Source organism: Microtus pennsylvanicus, chromosome 3, assembly GCF_037038515.1.
Source record: "Microtus pennsylvanicus isolate mMicPen1 chromosome 3, mMicPen1.hap1, whole genome shotgun sequence".
NCBI classification, from domain to species: domain Eukaryota; kingdom Metazoa; phylum Chordata; class Mammalia; order Rodentia; family Cricetidae; genus Microtus; species Microtus pennsylvanicus.
The window spans coordinates 45,252,133-45,269,705 of record NC_134581.1 but is presented as its reverse complement, the minus strand read 5'-3'; the positions used below and the strand labels follow the sequence as shown (position 1 = coordinate 45,269,705).

Below are 17,573 nucleotides of genomic sequence, written 5' to 3'. Positions count from 1 at the left end.
AGGCAGCGATCAAATAAAAACTTTTAAACAACCAGTCTTACTGTATAGCCCTGGCTGGCACTGAACTCACAGAGATCCTCCTGTGTCTGCCTCTGTCTCACAAGTACAGAAACTAAATGTGTGTGCTACCACATCCAGCCCTAAATTCTCAGTCTAAAAGGAACAAAGTTGCTTTGCTAAGGTCTTTAGTTAAAATGACAGAAAAACTAAGACAGTGAGAAGAACAGTTTTTATTTATAACTTCCTACATCTGAATTCAAAGTCAGAGATGTTCTGATTCAGAACCTATCACTGGGTGAATCCAGATGGCTTTGTATGAGTGAGGATATGTTAACTATATGCGCACCACAGAGCACCTGGCTGAAACACAGTGCTTTAAGTCTTAACTAGAGTAGTGACGATGTGCTAATGACATACATAGAGCATCTAGTTGAGACATAGAGCTTGAAGTCTTAGCTATAGCAATTACACAAGAGGAAGACATAAAAGGGATAAAAATAGACATCAAACTATCATTTACAGACTATATAATTCTGTCTGTACTTAAAAGATCATATGCAATGTAATCTCTGTGTGTGTGTGTGTGTGTGTGTGTGTCTGTGTCTCAGTTTTCCATCACAGAGTTTCTCTGTGTAGCCCTGGTCGTCCTAGTTGCTCTGTAGACCTTGAACTCAAAGATCTGCCTGCTTCTACCTGGGATTAAAGGTGTGCACCACCACCACCCGATATACTAGAACATGTTTAGCTCTAATAAAAACACTATAGTTGCAGGATACAATATAGTTGCTGGGATTAAAGGTGTGCACCACTACCACCTGGTTAAATAAAATTTAAAACTGTAACTGATAGTGTAAAAGACTAAGCAAAAAGCTCCACTGCTTCAGAATGGCCATTTTATATCGACAGAAGTTCACTGAGATAGAAAGAGGGGAGGTCTGATCAAGGGGCTGAGTGGCTTCTTTAACCATATGATGTTTTCAATTTGCAAGCTAATCAGAATAGAGGCTTTGTTTGTTTGCTTGTTTTGTAAATATACATGTACTTGGGAGGCAGAGGCCAGCCTGGTCTATAGAGTGAGCTCCAGGACAGTCAGGGCTGTTACATAGAGAAACCCTGTCTTGAAAAACTAGAAAAGGAAAAAAAAAAGAATATACATGTAAATACAGCTCAAAATGTGCATCCCAGTCACGGAGGGAGAGTGTGAAAAAAGGGGCAGCAGCACTTGGCTTTGAAGTGTGGCCTGGTTTCTGAGTTGTGGTGGTTTGAATGAGAAAGGCCCCCATAGGCTCACTATTTGAACAACTGGTCGGCAGCTGGGAGGTCTGTTTAATAAGGATTAGAAGCTGTGGCCTTGTTGTAGGAGTTGTTTAGCTAGGAGTGATCTTTGAGGTTTCAAAAGTTTGTGCTATATCCAGTTAGCTCTCAGCTACTGCTTTAAGGCATGCCTGCTGCCATCCTCCCTGCCAAGATGATCACAGACTCACCCTCTGAAACTGTTTTTCCAAGTAAATGCTTTCTTCTAATCAGTTGCCTTGGTCGTGGGGGTCTTATCACAGAAACTGAAAAATAACTAAGGTGCTTGTCAACCTCCCAGGGAATGCTGACATTGCTGACTCAGGCCAGACTTAAAGCAGACAGTATGAAAATAATATGAATTCAGTAGTGTTGGGAGCAGACAGATCTGAGCTCAAGACCAGTATGGTCTAAAAAAGCGATTTTCAGGAAAGCCAGTAGAGAAACCCTGTCTCAAAAAAACCAAACCAAACCAAACCAAACCAAACCAAACCAAACCAAACCAAACCAAACAAGAACTCATTAGCTTCGGTTGGTTTCAAAGGGCTAGGGCAAGGATCTAGATGTTTCCATTTTCCTTTTTTGGTCATTCCCTTCACTAAGTCCTGTCTTTGGGTTTCACAGTCTCTTTTGTAGCACCAAGAATCACGTCCGCATAAAATAATGTGAGGTGAACTAAGGTAAGATGGAGGGGAGGAAGGCATTTCCTCAAGTAACAACTTTTATAGCAGACTTCCATGGTCCTGCTGAGCAGCACTTGGTCCCATGCTTCAGCTGTGAAGGTGGAGTAAGCATCTGCAGGTGGTCCAAACAGCAGCAGCATCTATCTTGTGCTGAGCTAATGAGGTACATGTCCATGTTCTAATTCCTCCACATCCCCTGAGCAAGGTCCCAGGCACACAGTGTGGACCATCCTCTCTTGAGCTTTTCAAGGACAGTCTATGTTCTGGTTGTCTCTGTATTCTTGCCTAGAACTCAGTAGTCAATCCAGCTTGCTAAATAGCTAGCTACTTAGCAAGCAACTTTTTAGTCCAAATAGTCTCATTTTATAAAGCATAATTTAAACATGCTTGTTCAAAGGTAAGATAACTAGGAACAATTTTATTTTACAAACATGAGTGTTTGCGTGTACATGTCTATGCACCACATGAATGCCTGGTGCCCACAGAGCCAGAAGAGGGCATCAGATCCACTGGAACTGGAGTTATAGATGGTTGTAAGCGGTCATGTGGGTCCTCTAGAAGAGAGAGGCCAGTACTCTTAATCAGAGTCATCTCTCCAGCCCTGAAATAAAATTTCCCAAATTCTTAAGCCAGTCCTTCTTCCAATAAGTTGGGAGCTTAAAATTTTAATTATTTCTGGTAGGAGTATGCATAATTGACATCAGCACCAAACTTTGGGATTCTAGTGATTAGGTAATTTTTTTTTTACTATTTATTTTTGTTTTATGTGCATGAATGTTTCTTCACACATTTATATGTGCATGTTTGGTACCCACAGAGGCCAGAAGAGGGTGCTGAACCTCCTGGAACAGGATTTGTAGCTGTGAGTCCCTGTGTGTGTTGTGGGAACTAAACCTGTGTCCTGTGTAAAAGCAGCAAGTGATCTTAACCCCTGACCCAGCTCTAGCCTTTTAGGTAATTTTCCATTATTTGTTCATAATTAAAGGCAAATCCAAATAATTGTGTCCTAAAATTCTCACAGTGATTACTATTACAATGGCAATGGTGTATATAGGGAGGCAGGGAGTATGGCTCAGTGGTACAGCATGTGCTAAACATGCACAGGCTCCAGGCTTGACCTCCAGCACAAAAAGGGGTAGGGAGCACATATGGTTTAGCAGGAATGACTTCTACTGCCATTACATTCTTCTGGGCTCAAATGTGCCCGAATTCCCTGCTGTTTATAGCTGGCTCCAAACAGTGAATGCACACTAGACTTCACAACAAGTTCTGAGAAATTCTAGTATCTGAGTTCTTTGGTTTATTAGTTTATTAGTTGGTTTGACATGCTGCTGGGAGCATCTACATTCCAACATACAGCAGGCAAGGCTGAGAACCACTGGATTATGGCATTCACTGACTGAACAAAACCACATGAGTTATTTGTCACAAGAAAATTAAAAAGTATGTGAGGCTTAATCCCAGCACTGGGTGGGTGGGAGGGGCTGCAGAGGCGATCTCTGTGAGTTCAAGGCCAGCCTGGTCTAAAACAGCTAGTTCCAGGACAGGCTCCAAAAATACAGAGAAACCTTGTCTTGGAAAATCAAAACAAACAAAGAAACAAAAAGTATGTGAGATAATACATATATCAAATATCTTAATTTTGCCACTCTATATTGTGTCCATATATACAAAGTTTTGTTGCATATTATAAATATCTATAATTTCTATTTTTGCCAATTAGAAAAGAAAAGCTGGTGTGGCCTTATGTAGGAGATAGAGGCAAAAGTTCAAGATCATCCTCAGGTCTAATATATACTAAGTTTGAGGGCAGCTTGGACTTAAAAAAATATTTTTAAGACCTTGTCTTAAAAATTAAAAATAGAAAAGAAAATGAGAAAGAAAACTACCCAGACTATCAAATAGTTGTCCCTGTCTTAGAGGAACCTAAGGAATCTAAAGCACTGTAAACATCTCAGATGTTTGTTTTTGTAATCCTCACCCATGTTTCTTAAGAGGTATTATTCATATCTGATTTTCCCTACCCAAAAGTTTTTGTTAATGCTTAAAAGCACAAAGAAAGTCTTAATAGAAAAAACAAGGCAAAACAAAATTTCTGAAGACCTATGAAAATTCTAACACAGATTTTTTTATCTTTATTCTTCGGAACCAAACTCATTTTATTAATTTTGATAAATACAGAGATATGGTTACACACTTTTAAAGGCACTAAAGATAACAACAGTCTTCAGGGGATAATGATTTGTGATGAATTCACATTTCCTTCCAATGTCTTATTTCTAAGTAAGTTCAGCTGTTGCAGTCTTACTAGGATATTAAAAAGTGGAGCACAGACCAAAAGTTATTTTTAAATAACTCCTGACATGGATTGGTAACTGTCCTGGCATTCTCTTCATGACAGCAACTCCATATGTAGAGATGTGCTAATAATAAAAATAATTACTTCATCCTGTTCTTTTTTAATGAGACAGAAAGGGTGTGGATCTGGAGGGGAGGACAGAAAGGGTGTGGATCCGGAGGGGAGGACAGAAAGGATGTGGATCCGGAGGGGAGGACAGAAAGGATGTGGATCTGGAGGGAGGATAGAAAGGGTGTGGATCTGGAGGGAGGATAGAAAGGGCGTGGATCTGGAGGGGAGGACAGAAAGGATGTGGATCTGGAGGGAGGACAGAAAGGATGTGGATCTGGAGGGGAGGACAGAAAGGGTGTGGATCCAGAGGGGAGGACAGAAAGGGCGTGGATCTGGAGGGGAGGACAGAAAGGGCGTGGATCTGGAGGGGAGAACAGAAAGGGCGTGGATCTGGAGGGGAGGACAGAAAGGGCGTAGATCTGGAGGGGAGGACAGAAAGGGCGTAGATCTGGAGGGGAGGACAGAAAGGGCGTAGATCTGGAGGGGAGGATAGAAAGGGTGTGGATCCGGAGGGGAGGACAGAAAGGGCGTAGATCTGGAGGGGAGGACAGAAAGGGCGTAGATCTGGAAGGGAGGATAGAAAGGGTGTGGATCCGGAGGGGAGGACAGAAAGGGCATGGATCTGGAGGGGAGGACAGAAAGGGCGTGGATCTGGAGGGGAGGACAGAAAGGGCGTAGATCTGGAAGGGAGGATAGAAAGGGTGTGGATCCGGAGGGGAGGACAGAAAGGGCGTGGATCTGGAGGGGAGGACAGAAAGGATGTGGATCTGGAGGGGAGGACAGAAAGGGCGTGGATCTGGAGGGGAGGACAGAAAGGGCGTAGATCTGGAGGGGAGGACAGAAAGGGCGTAGATCTGGAGGGGAGGATAGAAAGGGTGTGGATCCGGAGGGGAGGACAGAAAGGGCGTGGATCTGGAGGGGAGGACAGAAAGGGCGTGGATCTGGAGGGGAGGACAGAAAGGGCGTAGATCTGGAGGGGAGGATAGAAAGGGCGTAGATCTGGAGGGGAGGACAGAAAGGGTGTGGATCCGGAGGGAAGAAGAGATGGGAAGGCACTGGGAGTAGAAAGAGGGAACCTATAATCAGGATATATGAGAGAAGAATCCATTTTCAATGAAAGGGGTGGGGAAGAAAGAGCAGCTGAGGACTTGGCTCAGCAGTGCTGATCTGCCTGACAGGAAGTCAGGGTTGGACTGCTGGTACCAGAAGAAAAAAAGGGCAAAAAATAGAAAAGACAATTCCTACTCAACAACAAAAAAGTAATAACTTTATATTTTCTTCATGAGTACTTTAACACTAATAAATATTAAGAAATTAACTTTATGAGAAAGTATAAATTGGGATCTATATTTACTCTATAATATAAAATGTGGGCTTTTCTAAATTTACTTTTTGACTTCAGTCCTTTTCAAAATCCTAAATGGTCACTTTACACGAAGTAACAGGCTGATCTGACTCATACGGAAAAATATATAAGCCAATATTAGCCATATAGAAATCTAAACAAGTCAGAACAGCCATGTCACCTTGAGAAGCAACAACATCAGAGAACTTACACGTGACCATTTGATGATTTATATGAGCCTACTATAATTAAGTTAGTATTGTGTAGAAGAAAAGATATTTAGATCAATGAAATAGATCTTTAAGTGAACTCTTATACTTGGGCAATTGATTTATCTACAAGGACACAAAGACAATTAATTCAATTGAGAAAGATCAGTAGATAACTAGACAATCACGTGCAAAAACCCATGAAGTTGGACACCCCTCCTCCATCACAAGTATTAATTCAAAACAAACCAGAAAGCTGGGTATAATGGCTCATACTTGAAGACTAAGATAGGAGGATTCCAAGGAGTTTGGGGTCAGCTTAGGACACAGCACATATCTTAAAAAGCAAAAAACCAAAAGCAACAACAACAACCATTTGTACACAATATTCATTGCATCATATCTACAGCTAAAATTCAGAAACAACCCAATCCCAGAGAACAAAATATAATAGAATATGATTCTACTATTAAAAGGAATGGAGGATTGGGAATGTAGGTCTGTTGTAGAGTGTACATGCTAAGTGAAAGAAGGCATTCATCAGGTCATATTGTATAATCTGCTGATGGATGGTGTCCAGAACAAACAAATTTACAAGTCAGAAAGTAAGTTAGTGGTTGGTTGCCTCTGGCTGTGGAGTAGAATGGGAATGTGGTAGAGTGACTGATTACACGAATACAAGGTTTCTTTGGGGCATGATGAAAACTAAAGATTGTTCTAGACTAAAGATTGTGGGGGATTGTTGAACAGTTCTATGAATATGATCAACATTACTGAATTACCTACTTAAATGGGAAGATTTTTATGGCACAGGAATTTTCTTTAACAAAATCTTATTAATAAAACATGAGTTTTGGATACTATTTTATTTTTAATTATGTGTGTGTGAGAGAGAGAGTGTGTGCTTGTGGCAATGTACATCTGAATGCAAGTGCTCTCTACCTGACTAACTTTAATTTTCTTGTTAAACAAAATCCAGACTGGAATTTTAAAACTGAAATTAATTTTTTACACTATAGCAAAATATAAACAATGACTACACCAGGAAAGATAATCTCTGGAACAAGTATGAAATGATACAGTCCTACCTCCAAATGAAACAAAACAAATAAAATGGGAGTTTAAGTCTTTGATACTTCAGACACCAAAACCTATACACAGAACTGCTATAAAGGCATCTAACTACATCTTTCTGACTTACTCAAGAGTCAAAAGGTCTCCCAAAGAAGTCATATACTCAACAAGATGTGGGAAGTCTCTTTTAGAACAATGGAGAATGCAACAAGATTTCTGGAAAACGGAGGCAACTGCCAAGTGAGTTGAAATGTATTTAATAAGACATTCATTTAAGACACTTGTAGGAAACAAAAAAAAAGTTGAGTATATGGTATTCTTGGGAAGAAACCCAAGAATATTACATTCTCAGAGTTGGAATAAAAAAAAGAGAACAATGAAGCATAGAGGCTCTACTCCAAGGACTAACAGGGAGAATAAGAGTGTTCCCCAAGGGATGGGAGGGGCCCATCCTTGATGAGTCAGAGTTCAAACAATCCAATGGAAAATATCCATCTGCAACAAGGAGACTACAATCATGGCAGGGAAATAATGGACATAGGAAAAAACAGTCCAGATAAGAGTGAAGCATGGCATGAGCAAAATGGAGAAGGATTCACACAACAAAGAAACATGAAAGACAGGAATATTACAGACTGGGCACAAACTCACAGGGCAGCTCCATGCCTTACTTAATTCTGAGACAGACTATTGATGACATATATAAGTGTGATGGGAAATACTTAGTCACTTAGCCAAAGTCAGCACTGTGCATGTTCATCTCTTAGAAAGAGCTAGACAAATAAATACTCTCCTTCATCCTTGTCTATATCCAGCTACCCATTTTGCAATTTTATCTTTGTGTGTGTGTTGAGAGACAGTCTCATGTAGCCCAGGCTGGCCTCATACCTGATTCTCTTGCTTCTACTTCCTCAGTGTCAGAATTACAAATTACAGCACCACACCCAGTTTATGCAGTGTTGGGGATTGAACCCAGGGTTTCTTATATGACAGGCAAGCTTCTAAAAACTAAGCTATATCCTCATCAATATTCTGCAAATGTTTAAAGAGGCAAAAGCTTTTTTCATACTTCAATGTAATATCTATAAGCAAAAGAAATATACACTTACAATTTTAATTTTTAAACATTTAGAATCATAAAGAAGTTATTTGTATTAATCTGTTAAGATTACTTAATATCATCCTACTATTCCTAAAGAAGCTTGTTAGAGTTAGATGCAGATATATAAATGTATGCTGTAGGCCTACCTACAAAAAAATGCACTGAGGGCTGGAGAGATGGCTCAGAGGTTAAGAGCACTGATTGCTCTTCCAGAGGTCCTGAGTTCAATTCCCAGCAACCACATGGTGGCTCACAACCATCTATAATGAGATCTGGTGCCCTCTTCTGGCATACAAACATGCATGGAAGGAATGTTGTATACATAATAAATAAATAAATCTTTAAAAAAAAATGCACTGAAAGGGTTGGGGATGTAGCTCAGTAGTGGAATATTCTCGTTTATCGTGCACACACTCTTGGGCTTAATCCAGAGGTTCTCAACATGTAGGCTGTGACCCTTTGGGGTCAAATAACCTTTTCACAGGGGTTGCCTAAAACCATCAGAGGCTGGGCGGTGTTGGCACATGCTTTTAATCCCGGCACTTATGAGGCAGAGGCAGGTGGATCTCTGTGAGTTTGAGACCAGCCTGGTCTACAAGAGCTAATGCTAGGTCAGCTAAGGCTGTTACACAGAGAAACTCTGTCTGAGGGGGAGCTGGGAACAGAAAAAAAAAAGACCATCAGAAAACATATTTACATTATGATTCATAACAGTAGTAAAATCACAGTTATGAAGTTGCAACAAAAATAATTTTATGGCTGGGGTCACCATAACATGTATTAAAGGGTCACAGCATTAATCTCTGGCACTGCAAAAAAAAGAACGCACTTAAAAACTCCCAATGAGATATGGTGGCTCACACCTGTAATCCCAGCACTCTGGGAGGCTGAAGCAGGAGGATTACACATGGGATAGGTCAGCCTCAGCTAGTTCCAGGCCAGTCTAGACTAGCAAGACACTACCTTAAAAAACAAAATACAAAAAACAAAGAACAAAGCCGGGCAGTGGTGGCACACACCTTTAATCCCAGAACTCAGGAGGCAGAGGAAGGCAAATCTCTGTGAGTTCGAGGCCAGCCTGGTCTATAAGAGCTGGTTTCCAGGACTGGCTCCAAAGCTACAGAGAAACCTTGTCTCGAAAAACCAAAACAATAACAACAATAAAAAACCCAAAACCAACCAACCAAACAAACCCAAAGAACAAAAAAACCCACTACCACAATTCTTCCCTACATGTTGTCTTACAAGGATGCTGGATAATTTTAAGAATAGCTTTCACTGGCCAGAGAGATGGTTCAGTGATGCCTTCCACCAAGTCTAATGATCTGAGTTCAATTACTGGAATTCACAAAGTAGAAAGAAAAAACCCACTCCCTCAAGTTGTTCTCTCACCTCTACATGGACATGGACATGCCACCCACCCACACACATATATCCACACATATAGACAGATCATAGATGAGAGAATGCAGTAATAAGGAAAAAAACAAATTTGGTGCTGGAGATGGTTCAGTGGTTAGAAGCACTTCCTGTTCTTCCAGAGGACCCAAGTCTCAGCACCCATATAGGGTGGCTCACAAATGTAGCTACATAACTCCCTCTCCTGGTCTCACAGGAACCCTTATACATGGGTGCATAAAACATACACAGATACAAGCACATATACATATTTTAAAAAAGAAACCCTCAAATTAAAAAACAAACTGCGTTTTACTATATCAAGCAATCTACTTAATGTATATAATTATACCTTATATGCTCATGCATTTGGTTTTTGTTTTATGTACTCTAATTTTACTTTAAAAATATTTATTTTTGCCGGGTGGTGGTGGCGCACGCCTTTAATCCCAGAACTCGGGAGGCAGAGGCAGGCGGATCTCTGTGAGTTCGAGGCCAGCCTGGTCTACAAGAGCTAGTTCCAGAACAGGAACCAAAAGCTATGGAGAAACCCTGTCTTGAAAAATAAAAAAAAAAAAATTATTTTTAATTATGTATTTGGGGGGGGAGTGATATGTACAAGTGAGTGCAGTTCCCCTCAGAGGCCAGAAGAGGGCAGTGAAGTCTTTGGAGTTAGAGCTACAGGAAGTTGTCAGTTGTACAACATGGGTACTGGGAACTGAATACAGGTCCTCTGGAACAGCAGGAAGAAGTCTTAACCACTGAACCATCTCTCCAGCCTTTAGTAACTTCTATGATATAACCTTCATACAAGCTAAGTCATCTTGCAGAACTTCCTATCTAGTTGGACTTTAAAGTGAAAGTCTACTACCTGTCCTTAGTCCCCATTTCCTGTTTCTTCATGTATGCCCCACTTCTAAGTTATTTATGCTAGCCACTACTTCTTGAGCTGTAACTTTAGCTGGTAAACTTTTCACGCTGAAAAGTAAAGTTTAATCTAAGCCACATCTTCATGTATTGGTTGTTCTTGCTAACTGATTAAGGAAGATGACTATAAGGGCATGAATGAATTATATACTACAATATGAAAGAGTTAAAACTAGAAAAATTTCCTCCAAGTTACCATAGGAAACATTAACAAACAAAATTATGATGTATTAAGGAAGACAGCTAAGGAAGGGTATCTTTTAAAAAGCATGAATTATTTTATGGAATTTTACTCTAAAGACTTTGACAAGTTAGGGAAGAATATTTTTTTGTTATAGCTTACACTGCAATAAATTAGAGGTTTTAAATTTGCTTCAACAACTTGTAGTGTGAAGTAATGTTATACAAAGTCTCTGTGTAATAAAACCTCACTAATGAATAATTAAGACAAAAATCTCACTGGATAAGCTGATAAAAATGTGTCTAAACCACCCAGCAATTTTTAAGGCTGACAGTATGTATCTTTAAAGGCTGCTGATTATGTACATCTAAAAACAATTTTATCCGTGGGTATCCATTATAAAAAGAACCCAAAGCTGCTAAATGACAACATATGATCAAACTCACCTTTCTTCTCTCCAGTGTAGGGCACATAGTCTTCCCGGTCTTTATGCTCCAATGCTTCCTTCTCTAGATAAGAAAGGAGACGTTCTCTATCGAAGGGCCCTGTGGCAGACTTTGATGTCTGGTTCTTTTGCCGAAACCCTGCAGGCAGAAGGGCATTCTGCCAAAGAGAATATGTCAGCCATTACGATCAGCAAACCACCAAGAACGCCAACACCACATGCCCCTATAGATTTCCATGTAAGAAAGATCAAGAAACTAGCATGACATAGGCATCGAACCCTCCTTGCAGGACTTTGGGATAGTTGTGTGAGATGCATCACAAAAAGTTTTGTTTATTTAAAATGGATCTATTGATTTTGGGTGTGGGGGAGTCTATGTGCTATGGCATGTATATAGAGATCAGAGGACAACTTTTGGGAGTTGGTCCCCTCTTTCCACTGGAATCAACATAGGTTGTCAGACTCACTGGTAACTACCTATACTGCTGCCCCATCTGACTGGCCCACAAGCAATTTTTTTTTTTTTTTTGAGACAGGGTTTCTCTGTAGTCCTGGCTGTTCTGGAACTCGCTCTATAGGTCATACTGACCTTGAACTCACAAGATCTGCCTGCCTCTTCCTCTCAAAATGCATGTGCCACTACTGCCTGGAAGTCTAATTTTTTTTTAAGTAGGTAGAATTTACTTATATTACTATTAAAAATAGGCAAGTACATATTTTCTTCAGATAGTATCCCACTTGGAGGAAACACCCATTAGCATGTTGTTTTTTTGAAACAAGCTCTTAATATATCACCATGATTGGCTTGGAATTCACAGTGTGTTTCATGCTGGCCACAAACCTGCCATGATCTTTCTTGCTGCATCCTTCCAAGTACTGGGATTATAGAAAGGGGCCATTTTGCCTAACTTCACCCTTTAATTTTTAAGTATCCATGAATTATTATTTTTACAGGGATGGTTTTTAAATTTATGTTGACATTTATACTTGAGTTAATATTTTTATTTTTCTCCGAGGACTATTAAGGAAAAGCTTTCCTGGCTTGGCCTAGTAGCACATGCCTGTGTTCTAGCTCTTGGGGAGCTGAAGCAGGACAATAGAAGGGTCAATGTCCAAACAACAGCAAAGATAATTTTCTTAATTCTTAATAGATGACCAGTAAATATGTACATAAACTAATTCTATCACAAAAGAACTGCAAAGTACTATGTGTTATTCCTTCTAATGATTTCCATTTGATCACAGAGCTCTTATCCAGATAAAAAACATACACAGTCCAACATCAAGACTGTTTAGTTGATTAAAACCTAGCACATTTCATCGTGTATGTGTCCATATGTAGACAGGAACATTAGTGTATGCTAGTTACAATTACTGTCATTGCTATGCATGTCTAATGGCACCCTGATTCCTCTGCTGCCCACATAGCACAGCCTTGAACACATGGGTTGACTAGAAGTAGAAAGGGGAGGAATGGTTGAAGTTGAATTTGTATTAAGGCCAGGAATAACAGAGAGACAAGAAAGACAAAGTGAGCATCATCCTGCTTGTCAAAGGTCAGCCTCAACCAGGTATGGGGGTGCATGTCTGTACTCTCAGAACTTGGTGGGAGAGACAGGAGGATCAGAAGGCCAAGTCAGGCCATTCTGGGTTATAAGAGATCCTGTCTTAAAAAAGACAAGACGGGCTGCCTTGCTTCATACTCCTGAGTATACCTTGCTCTACAATTGAGGCGGCCAGAGAAGGCAACATCTATTACTAATGGTGATATTCAACCTCACAGTTAGTAAACATTTTCAAAAGGTGATTTTCCTATGGAGAATAATAGGAAATGATTACTTCATGACTAAAAATAACATGTTTACACTTGGACCATTTCCTGAACTCCACAACAGTTTTCATAAAATCTGTAATATAGTGATACTCATTACTTAGGAAGCTGATCTACAAGGGTGAACCTCAAAGATCTGTTCCTAACCCTGAATATTGTGTGTATTTACAATGAAAAAACTGTCTGTGGAACTATAAAGAACAAACATGAGATTTCTACCTTTGGATGTTGAAATCTGAGAATGACAAAGAACCCTCTCAGCCTGCAAGTCTATGCAGTTTTAGTTCCTAAAGATTGCAGTCATCACCTCCCCATCTCCAGTGCCATGACTTGGGTGCAAGCTCACTCTAATGTAACTAGCCTCAGGGCATCAGGTGCCCGGTCACATCCTTCCTTCACATCCCTAAACCTGTCAGCCCAGGTTCAGCTCACACCCCCACTCTTGATACACTGGATTATTTCCTTCCTTGTTCTTGCCATACATTTCCTTCACCCATGACCTCAAATATGTGAAGTATGGAGATCACTTCCCCTGAAGGTTCTGCCCATCCTTTCCAGTCACCATTCCTAAGGCTTCAGTATATGCCACCAAGAAACATTTTTCCTCATGTCTCATTCATAAATTACTGTCTGTGGTACCCATCATTCTTTTAACACAGTTTTATTATCTGATTCAAGTTTTGTTTTCCCCATTCCTACTAGCCTGCATCCTGGGGGCAAAAATTACATTGGGTTTGTTCACTCTTGCATTTCCTGAGAGTAGGGTACTAACCAGGAACTGCAGGTTGTCCCCCAAACTGAATAAAGGTTTCAGAGCTGGGGAATGAAGCTTAGTAAAGAGCACACACCCTAGTGTAGGGAGCGGAGGAAGTCCTAAGTGAGGGAAGTCTTGAGTGAATGTGGGTTGTTGACATAGCCATGGTCATGTCAAGGACCCCATAGTCTTAGACCCAGGGAGAAAGTAGTGAGCCCTTCTTGGGAGTGGGGCTCAGAAGGAAATGGCAAAACCTTCCCTTCTGGGTCATGTGTAGATGTAGACAGGATGTGCAAAAATGTCCACCATAGTTTTTTCTCCCTAGATATTCACAGCCTGAAGACTGCTTCCCAATGGAGATTGCTCCTGAGGCAAGGGGCTGTTAAACATTCTGTAAAACACAGGACAGGCCCTCACAAAAGTCATTGGCCCAGCTGAAAACGCCAGGCTAGACAGTCTCTTACATGCTTTCTAGTTCTTAAACCATTTGATTTAAATTGGTCTCATTGACTTACATGCTTTCCAGTTCTTAAACCATTTGATTTAAATTGGTCTCATTGACTAACTGCCAAATATATTGCTGACAGCTCTGTTCTCCTGAGTAATCCCTCAGACTTAGGTATGAGGAGTTTTCCTTGTAATAGTAATTATTCAAAGGACTTGCCCTATGGTATGGACACACCACTTAGCAACAAGAACAATTTTATAAAGCACATTTTAGGATGCTTTAGGCCCTAATATCCAGTACCTCTCCTCTCCCTAAAAGCTCATATACCTCAATTATTAAAGGGCATACAAAACCACTGCCTTTTAAGAAATAAGGTAGGTAAAGTGTGGCAAATAACCACTACCTTGTGGTTCTTCCTGCTACCCGCTCCTTCTTGAATCACACTTCAAAGGTAAAGGATTCCACATTAGCTTTGTGTAGCATATAAGACAAGTAACAACCACTTGGTAAATACAGACAAGTGTACATCTACAATGTCTCTGACTTAATAATGGTTCAACTCTAAGATGGTATAGAAGTGCACCCACAAAATCATTTCAATTTTCATTTTCAGCATAGCATACAACTTACATGATATGTTCAATACTTTATTAAAAATTGGGCTTTACATTAGATGGTTTTGTCCAAATGTAGGCTTATTTAAGTGTTCTGAGCACATTTAAGAGAGGCTAGACAAAGTTATGATGTTAGTTGGCTAGGGATATTAAATGCACTTTAATGTATAATATTTGCAACCTAGGATGTGTTTATCAGGCAGATAAGAACATTGTTAAGAGGCTGGGTGATGGTGGCGCACGCCTTTAATCCCAGCACTCGGGAGGCAGAGGCAGGCGGATCTCTGTGAGTTCGAGACCAGCCTGGTCTACAGAGCTAGTTCCAGGACAGGCTCCAAAGCCACAGAGAAACCCTGTCTCAAAAAACAAAAAAACAAAAAACAAAAAAAAAAAGAACATTGTTAAGAAACATCTGTGTTCAGATCTACATTTTCCAATGCTAAAACATTTATACCACTTGGTCAACATTTCTCAAGAACCATTGTAATCAGGTTTAAACCATTAAGAAAATTTTAGAGGCACAGTATACTAGCACCAGCCTTGTACAGAAACTCTGAAGAGAAACAGATTATTATAGACTAAAGAGCTAGTTAGCTATTACTACTTTCAATTGCACAGAGGCAAGATTGTAGTAGAGAAAAAAAATTGTGTAAATGTTTAATGATAGTTTAGAATGCCTGTGTCATAAGACATGGAGGGAGATGTGGGGACCTGAAGAAGAAAAATGCCAGTTCATTTGGATAGAAGGTGGGTGAAGGGTATGGGGCGAGCCACGAGAAAGCAAGCTGGCAGTCTGAAAAGCTATTGCATTTCTCTTCTCCGGCTAGCACCAACCTCGGGGTCGAGATCATCCAGGACAGTTTCAAGCTGTTTCAGCTCTGTTTCTGATAGATTGCCAAGGAGCTCATCTTCATCCAGGTCCTTATACTCCCCTAAGTCCTTCCGGAACGGTAGTGCCATGGCTCGCACCGTAGGAAGTCACGTTATTGGTCTACTTCTTATAGCTGTGGAGGGAAGAAACAACCATTTAAACATAAGTTTAATCTAGTTGCATCTATTGTTGGGGAAAGGGAAATGCCATGTCCATCATCATACGTTCTTCATCATCTACTACTCTTCCCTTCAGATAATTCATCACTACTCTTCCCTTCAGATAATTCATGCCTTCACTAGTTTGTCTCTGTAGAGAAATAATCAATGGAAATGGGAAGTATGAAAATCATTAAATAATTACTTAATAGAATTACAATTTCTGATAACCGAATTTTAGTGGCAATAGGAAATAATTTTTGCCAGAAATAATTTCTATCAGTGATGTTAAACTATCCTAATGGATAACATTTGTTTTACTACAAACTGTTTAGGAGAGCAGTGGGACACAATATCAACATAAGAAAAGAGCAACATGTACCTAACGGGAAGGAGTAGTCTCTTGTTTCTGGGAAATTTTTTATTTTAAATGTGTTTTCAAAAAGATTATTTTAGGAGCTGGAAAGGATGGCTCAGCAGTTAAGAATACTTCCTGTAGAGGGTTTGTGCTCAGTTCCCAGCATCCACATGAGGTGGCTCAAAACTGCCTGTGCTCCAGAGGACCTGGTACTCTCTTCTGGCCTCCAAGGGTACTGGCATACATGTGATACACGTACATAATACAGATACTCACAGGCACACAGAAAATAAAAACAAAGGAATCTTCTTAAAACATATTTTAAAAGGAAAATATTATTTTGTTATTATTAGACTGTTTCTTTAAGACTTTCTTCTTTCCTTCCTTCCTTCCTTCCTTCCTTCCTTCCTTCCTTCCTTCCTTCCTTTTTTATTTTTTTTAAGATAAGGTCTCACAATACAGTCCAGGCTAACCAGGAACTCACTACATAGAACAAGCTAGCCTTGAAATCAAGGTGAGCATTCTGCATTGGCCTCCTGAGTACTTCTTTAATCCCAGCACTCAAGAGGCAGAGGCAGGCAAATTTCTGAGTTCGAGGTCAGCCTGGTCTACAAGAGCTAGTTCCAGGACAAAGATACAGAGAAACCCTTTCTCGAAAAAATAAACAAACCAACAAATTCTTTCTTTTTAAATTGATTTTTATTGAACTCTAAATTTTTCTCTGCTCCCCTGCTTGTCTCTCCCCTCCCCTTTAACCCTTTACCATGGTCTTCATGCTCCCAATTTACTCAAGAGATCTTGTCTTTTTCTACTTCCCATATAGATTAGATACATGTACTCCTCTCTTAGGGCCCTCATTGTTGTCTAGGCTCTCTAGGATTGTGATTTGTAGGCTGGTTTTCTTTGCTTTATGTTTAAAAGCCACTTATGAGGGCTGGAGAGATGGCTCAGCGGTTAAGAGCACTGGCTGCCCTTCCAGAGGTCCTGAGTTCAATTCCCAGCAACCACATGGTGGCTCACAGTCATCTATAATGAGATCTGGTGCCCTCTTCTGGCCTGCAGGCACACATGGAAGGAATGTTGTATACATAATAAATAAATAAATAAATTTAAAAACCACTTATGAGTGAGTATATGTGATGACTGTCTTTCTGGGTCTGGGTTGCCTCACTCAAGATGATGTTTTATAGATCCATCCATTTGCCTGCAAGTTTCAAGATGTCATTATTTTTTTCTGCTATGTAGTACTCCACTGTATAAATATACCATATTTTCCTTATCCATTCTTCAGTTGAGGGGCATTTAGGTTCTTTCCAGATTCTGGCTATGACAAACAACGCTGCTATGAATATAGTTGAGTGCATGTCCTTGTGTGTACAATTGAGTATCCTTTGAATATATACCCAAAACTGGTATATAACCTCCTGAAACTGAAAAGCGTCTGTAAAGCAAAGGACACGGTCAACAAGATA

General features: G+C 40.2%; 1 protein-coding gene across 4 annotated transcripts in view; it reads right to left on the bottom strand.

The window, feature by feature from the left end:
* Positions 1 to 17,573, bottom strand: part of Tmod3 (tropomodulin 3) — a 64,452-nt gene that overhangs the window by 21,433 nt on the left and 25,446 nt on the right. For all 4 annotated transcript variants that reach the window (XM_075965235.1, XM_075965232.1, XM_075965233.1 and 1 more), the window contains 2 exons: positions 15,549 to 15,718; positions 11,069 to 11,225 (listed from right to left, as the gene is read on the bottom strand). In XM_075965235.1, coding sequence (XP_075821350.1) covers positions 11,069 to 11,225; positions 15,549 to 15,674 — 283 coding nt within the window. In that variant the 5' untranslated portion in view covers positions 15,675 to 15,718. The remainder of the gene's footprint in view (positions 1 to 11,068; positions 11,226 to 15,548; positions 15,719 to 17,573) is intronic.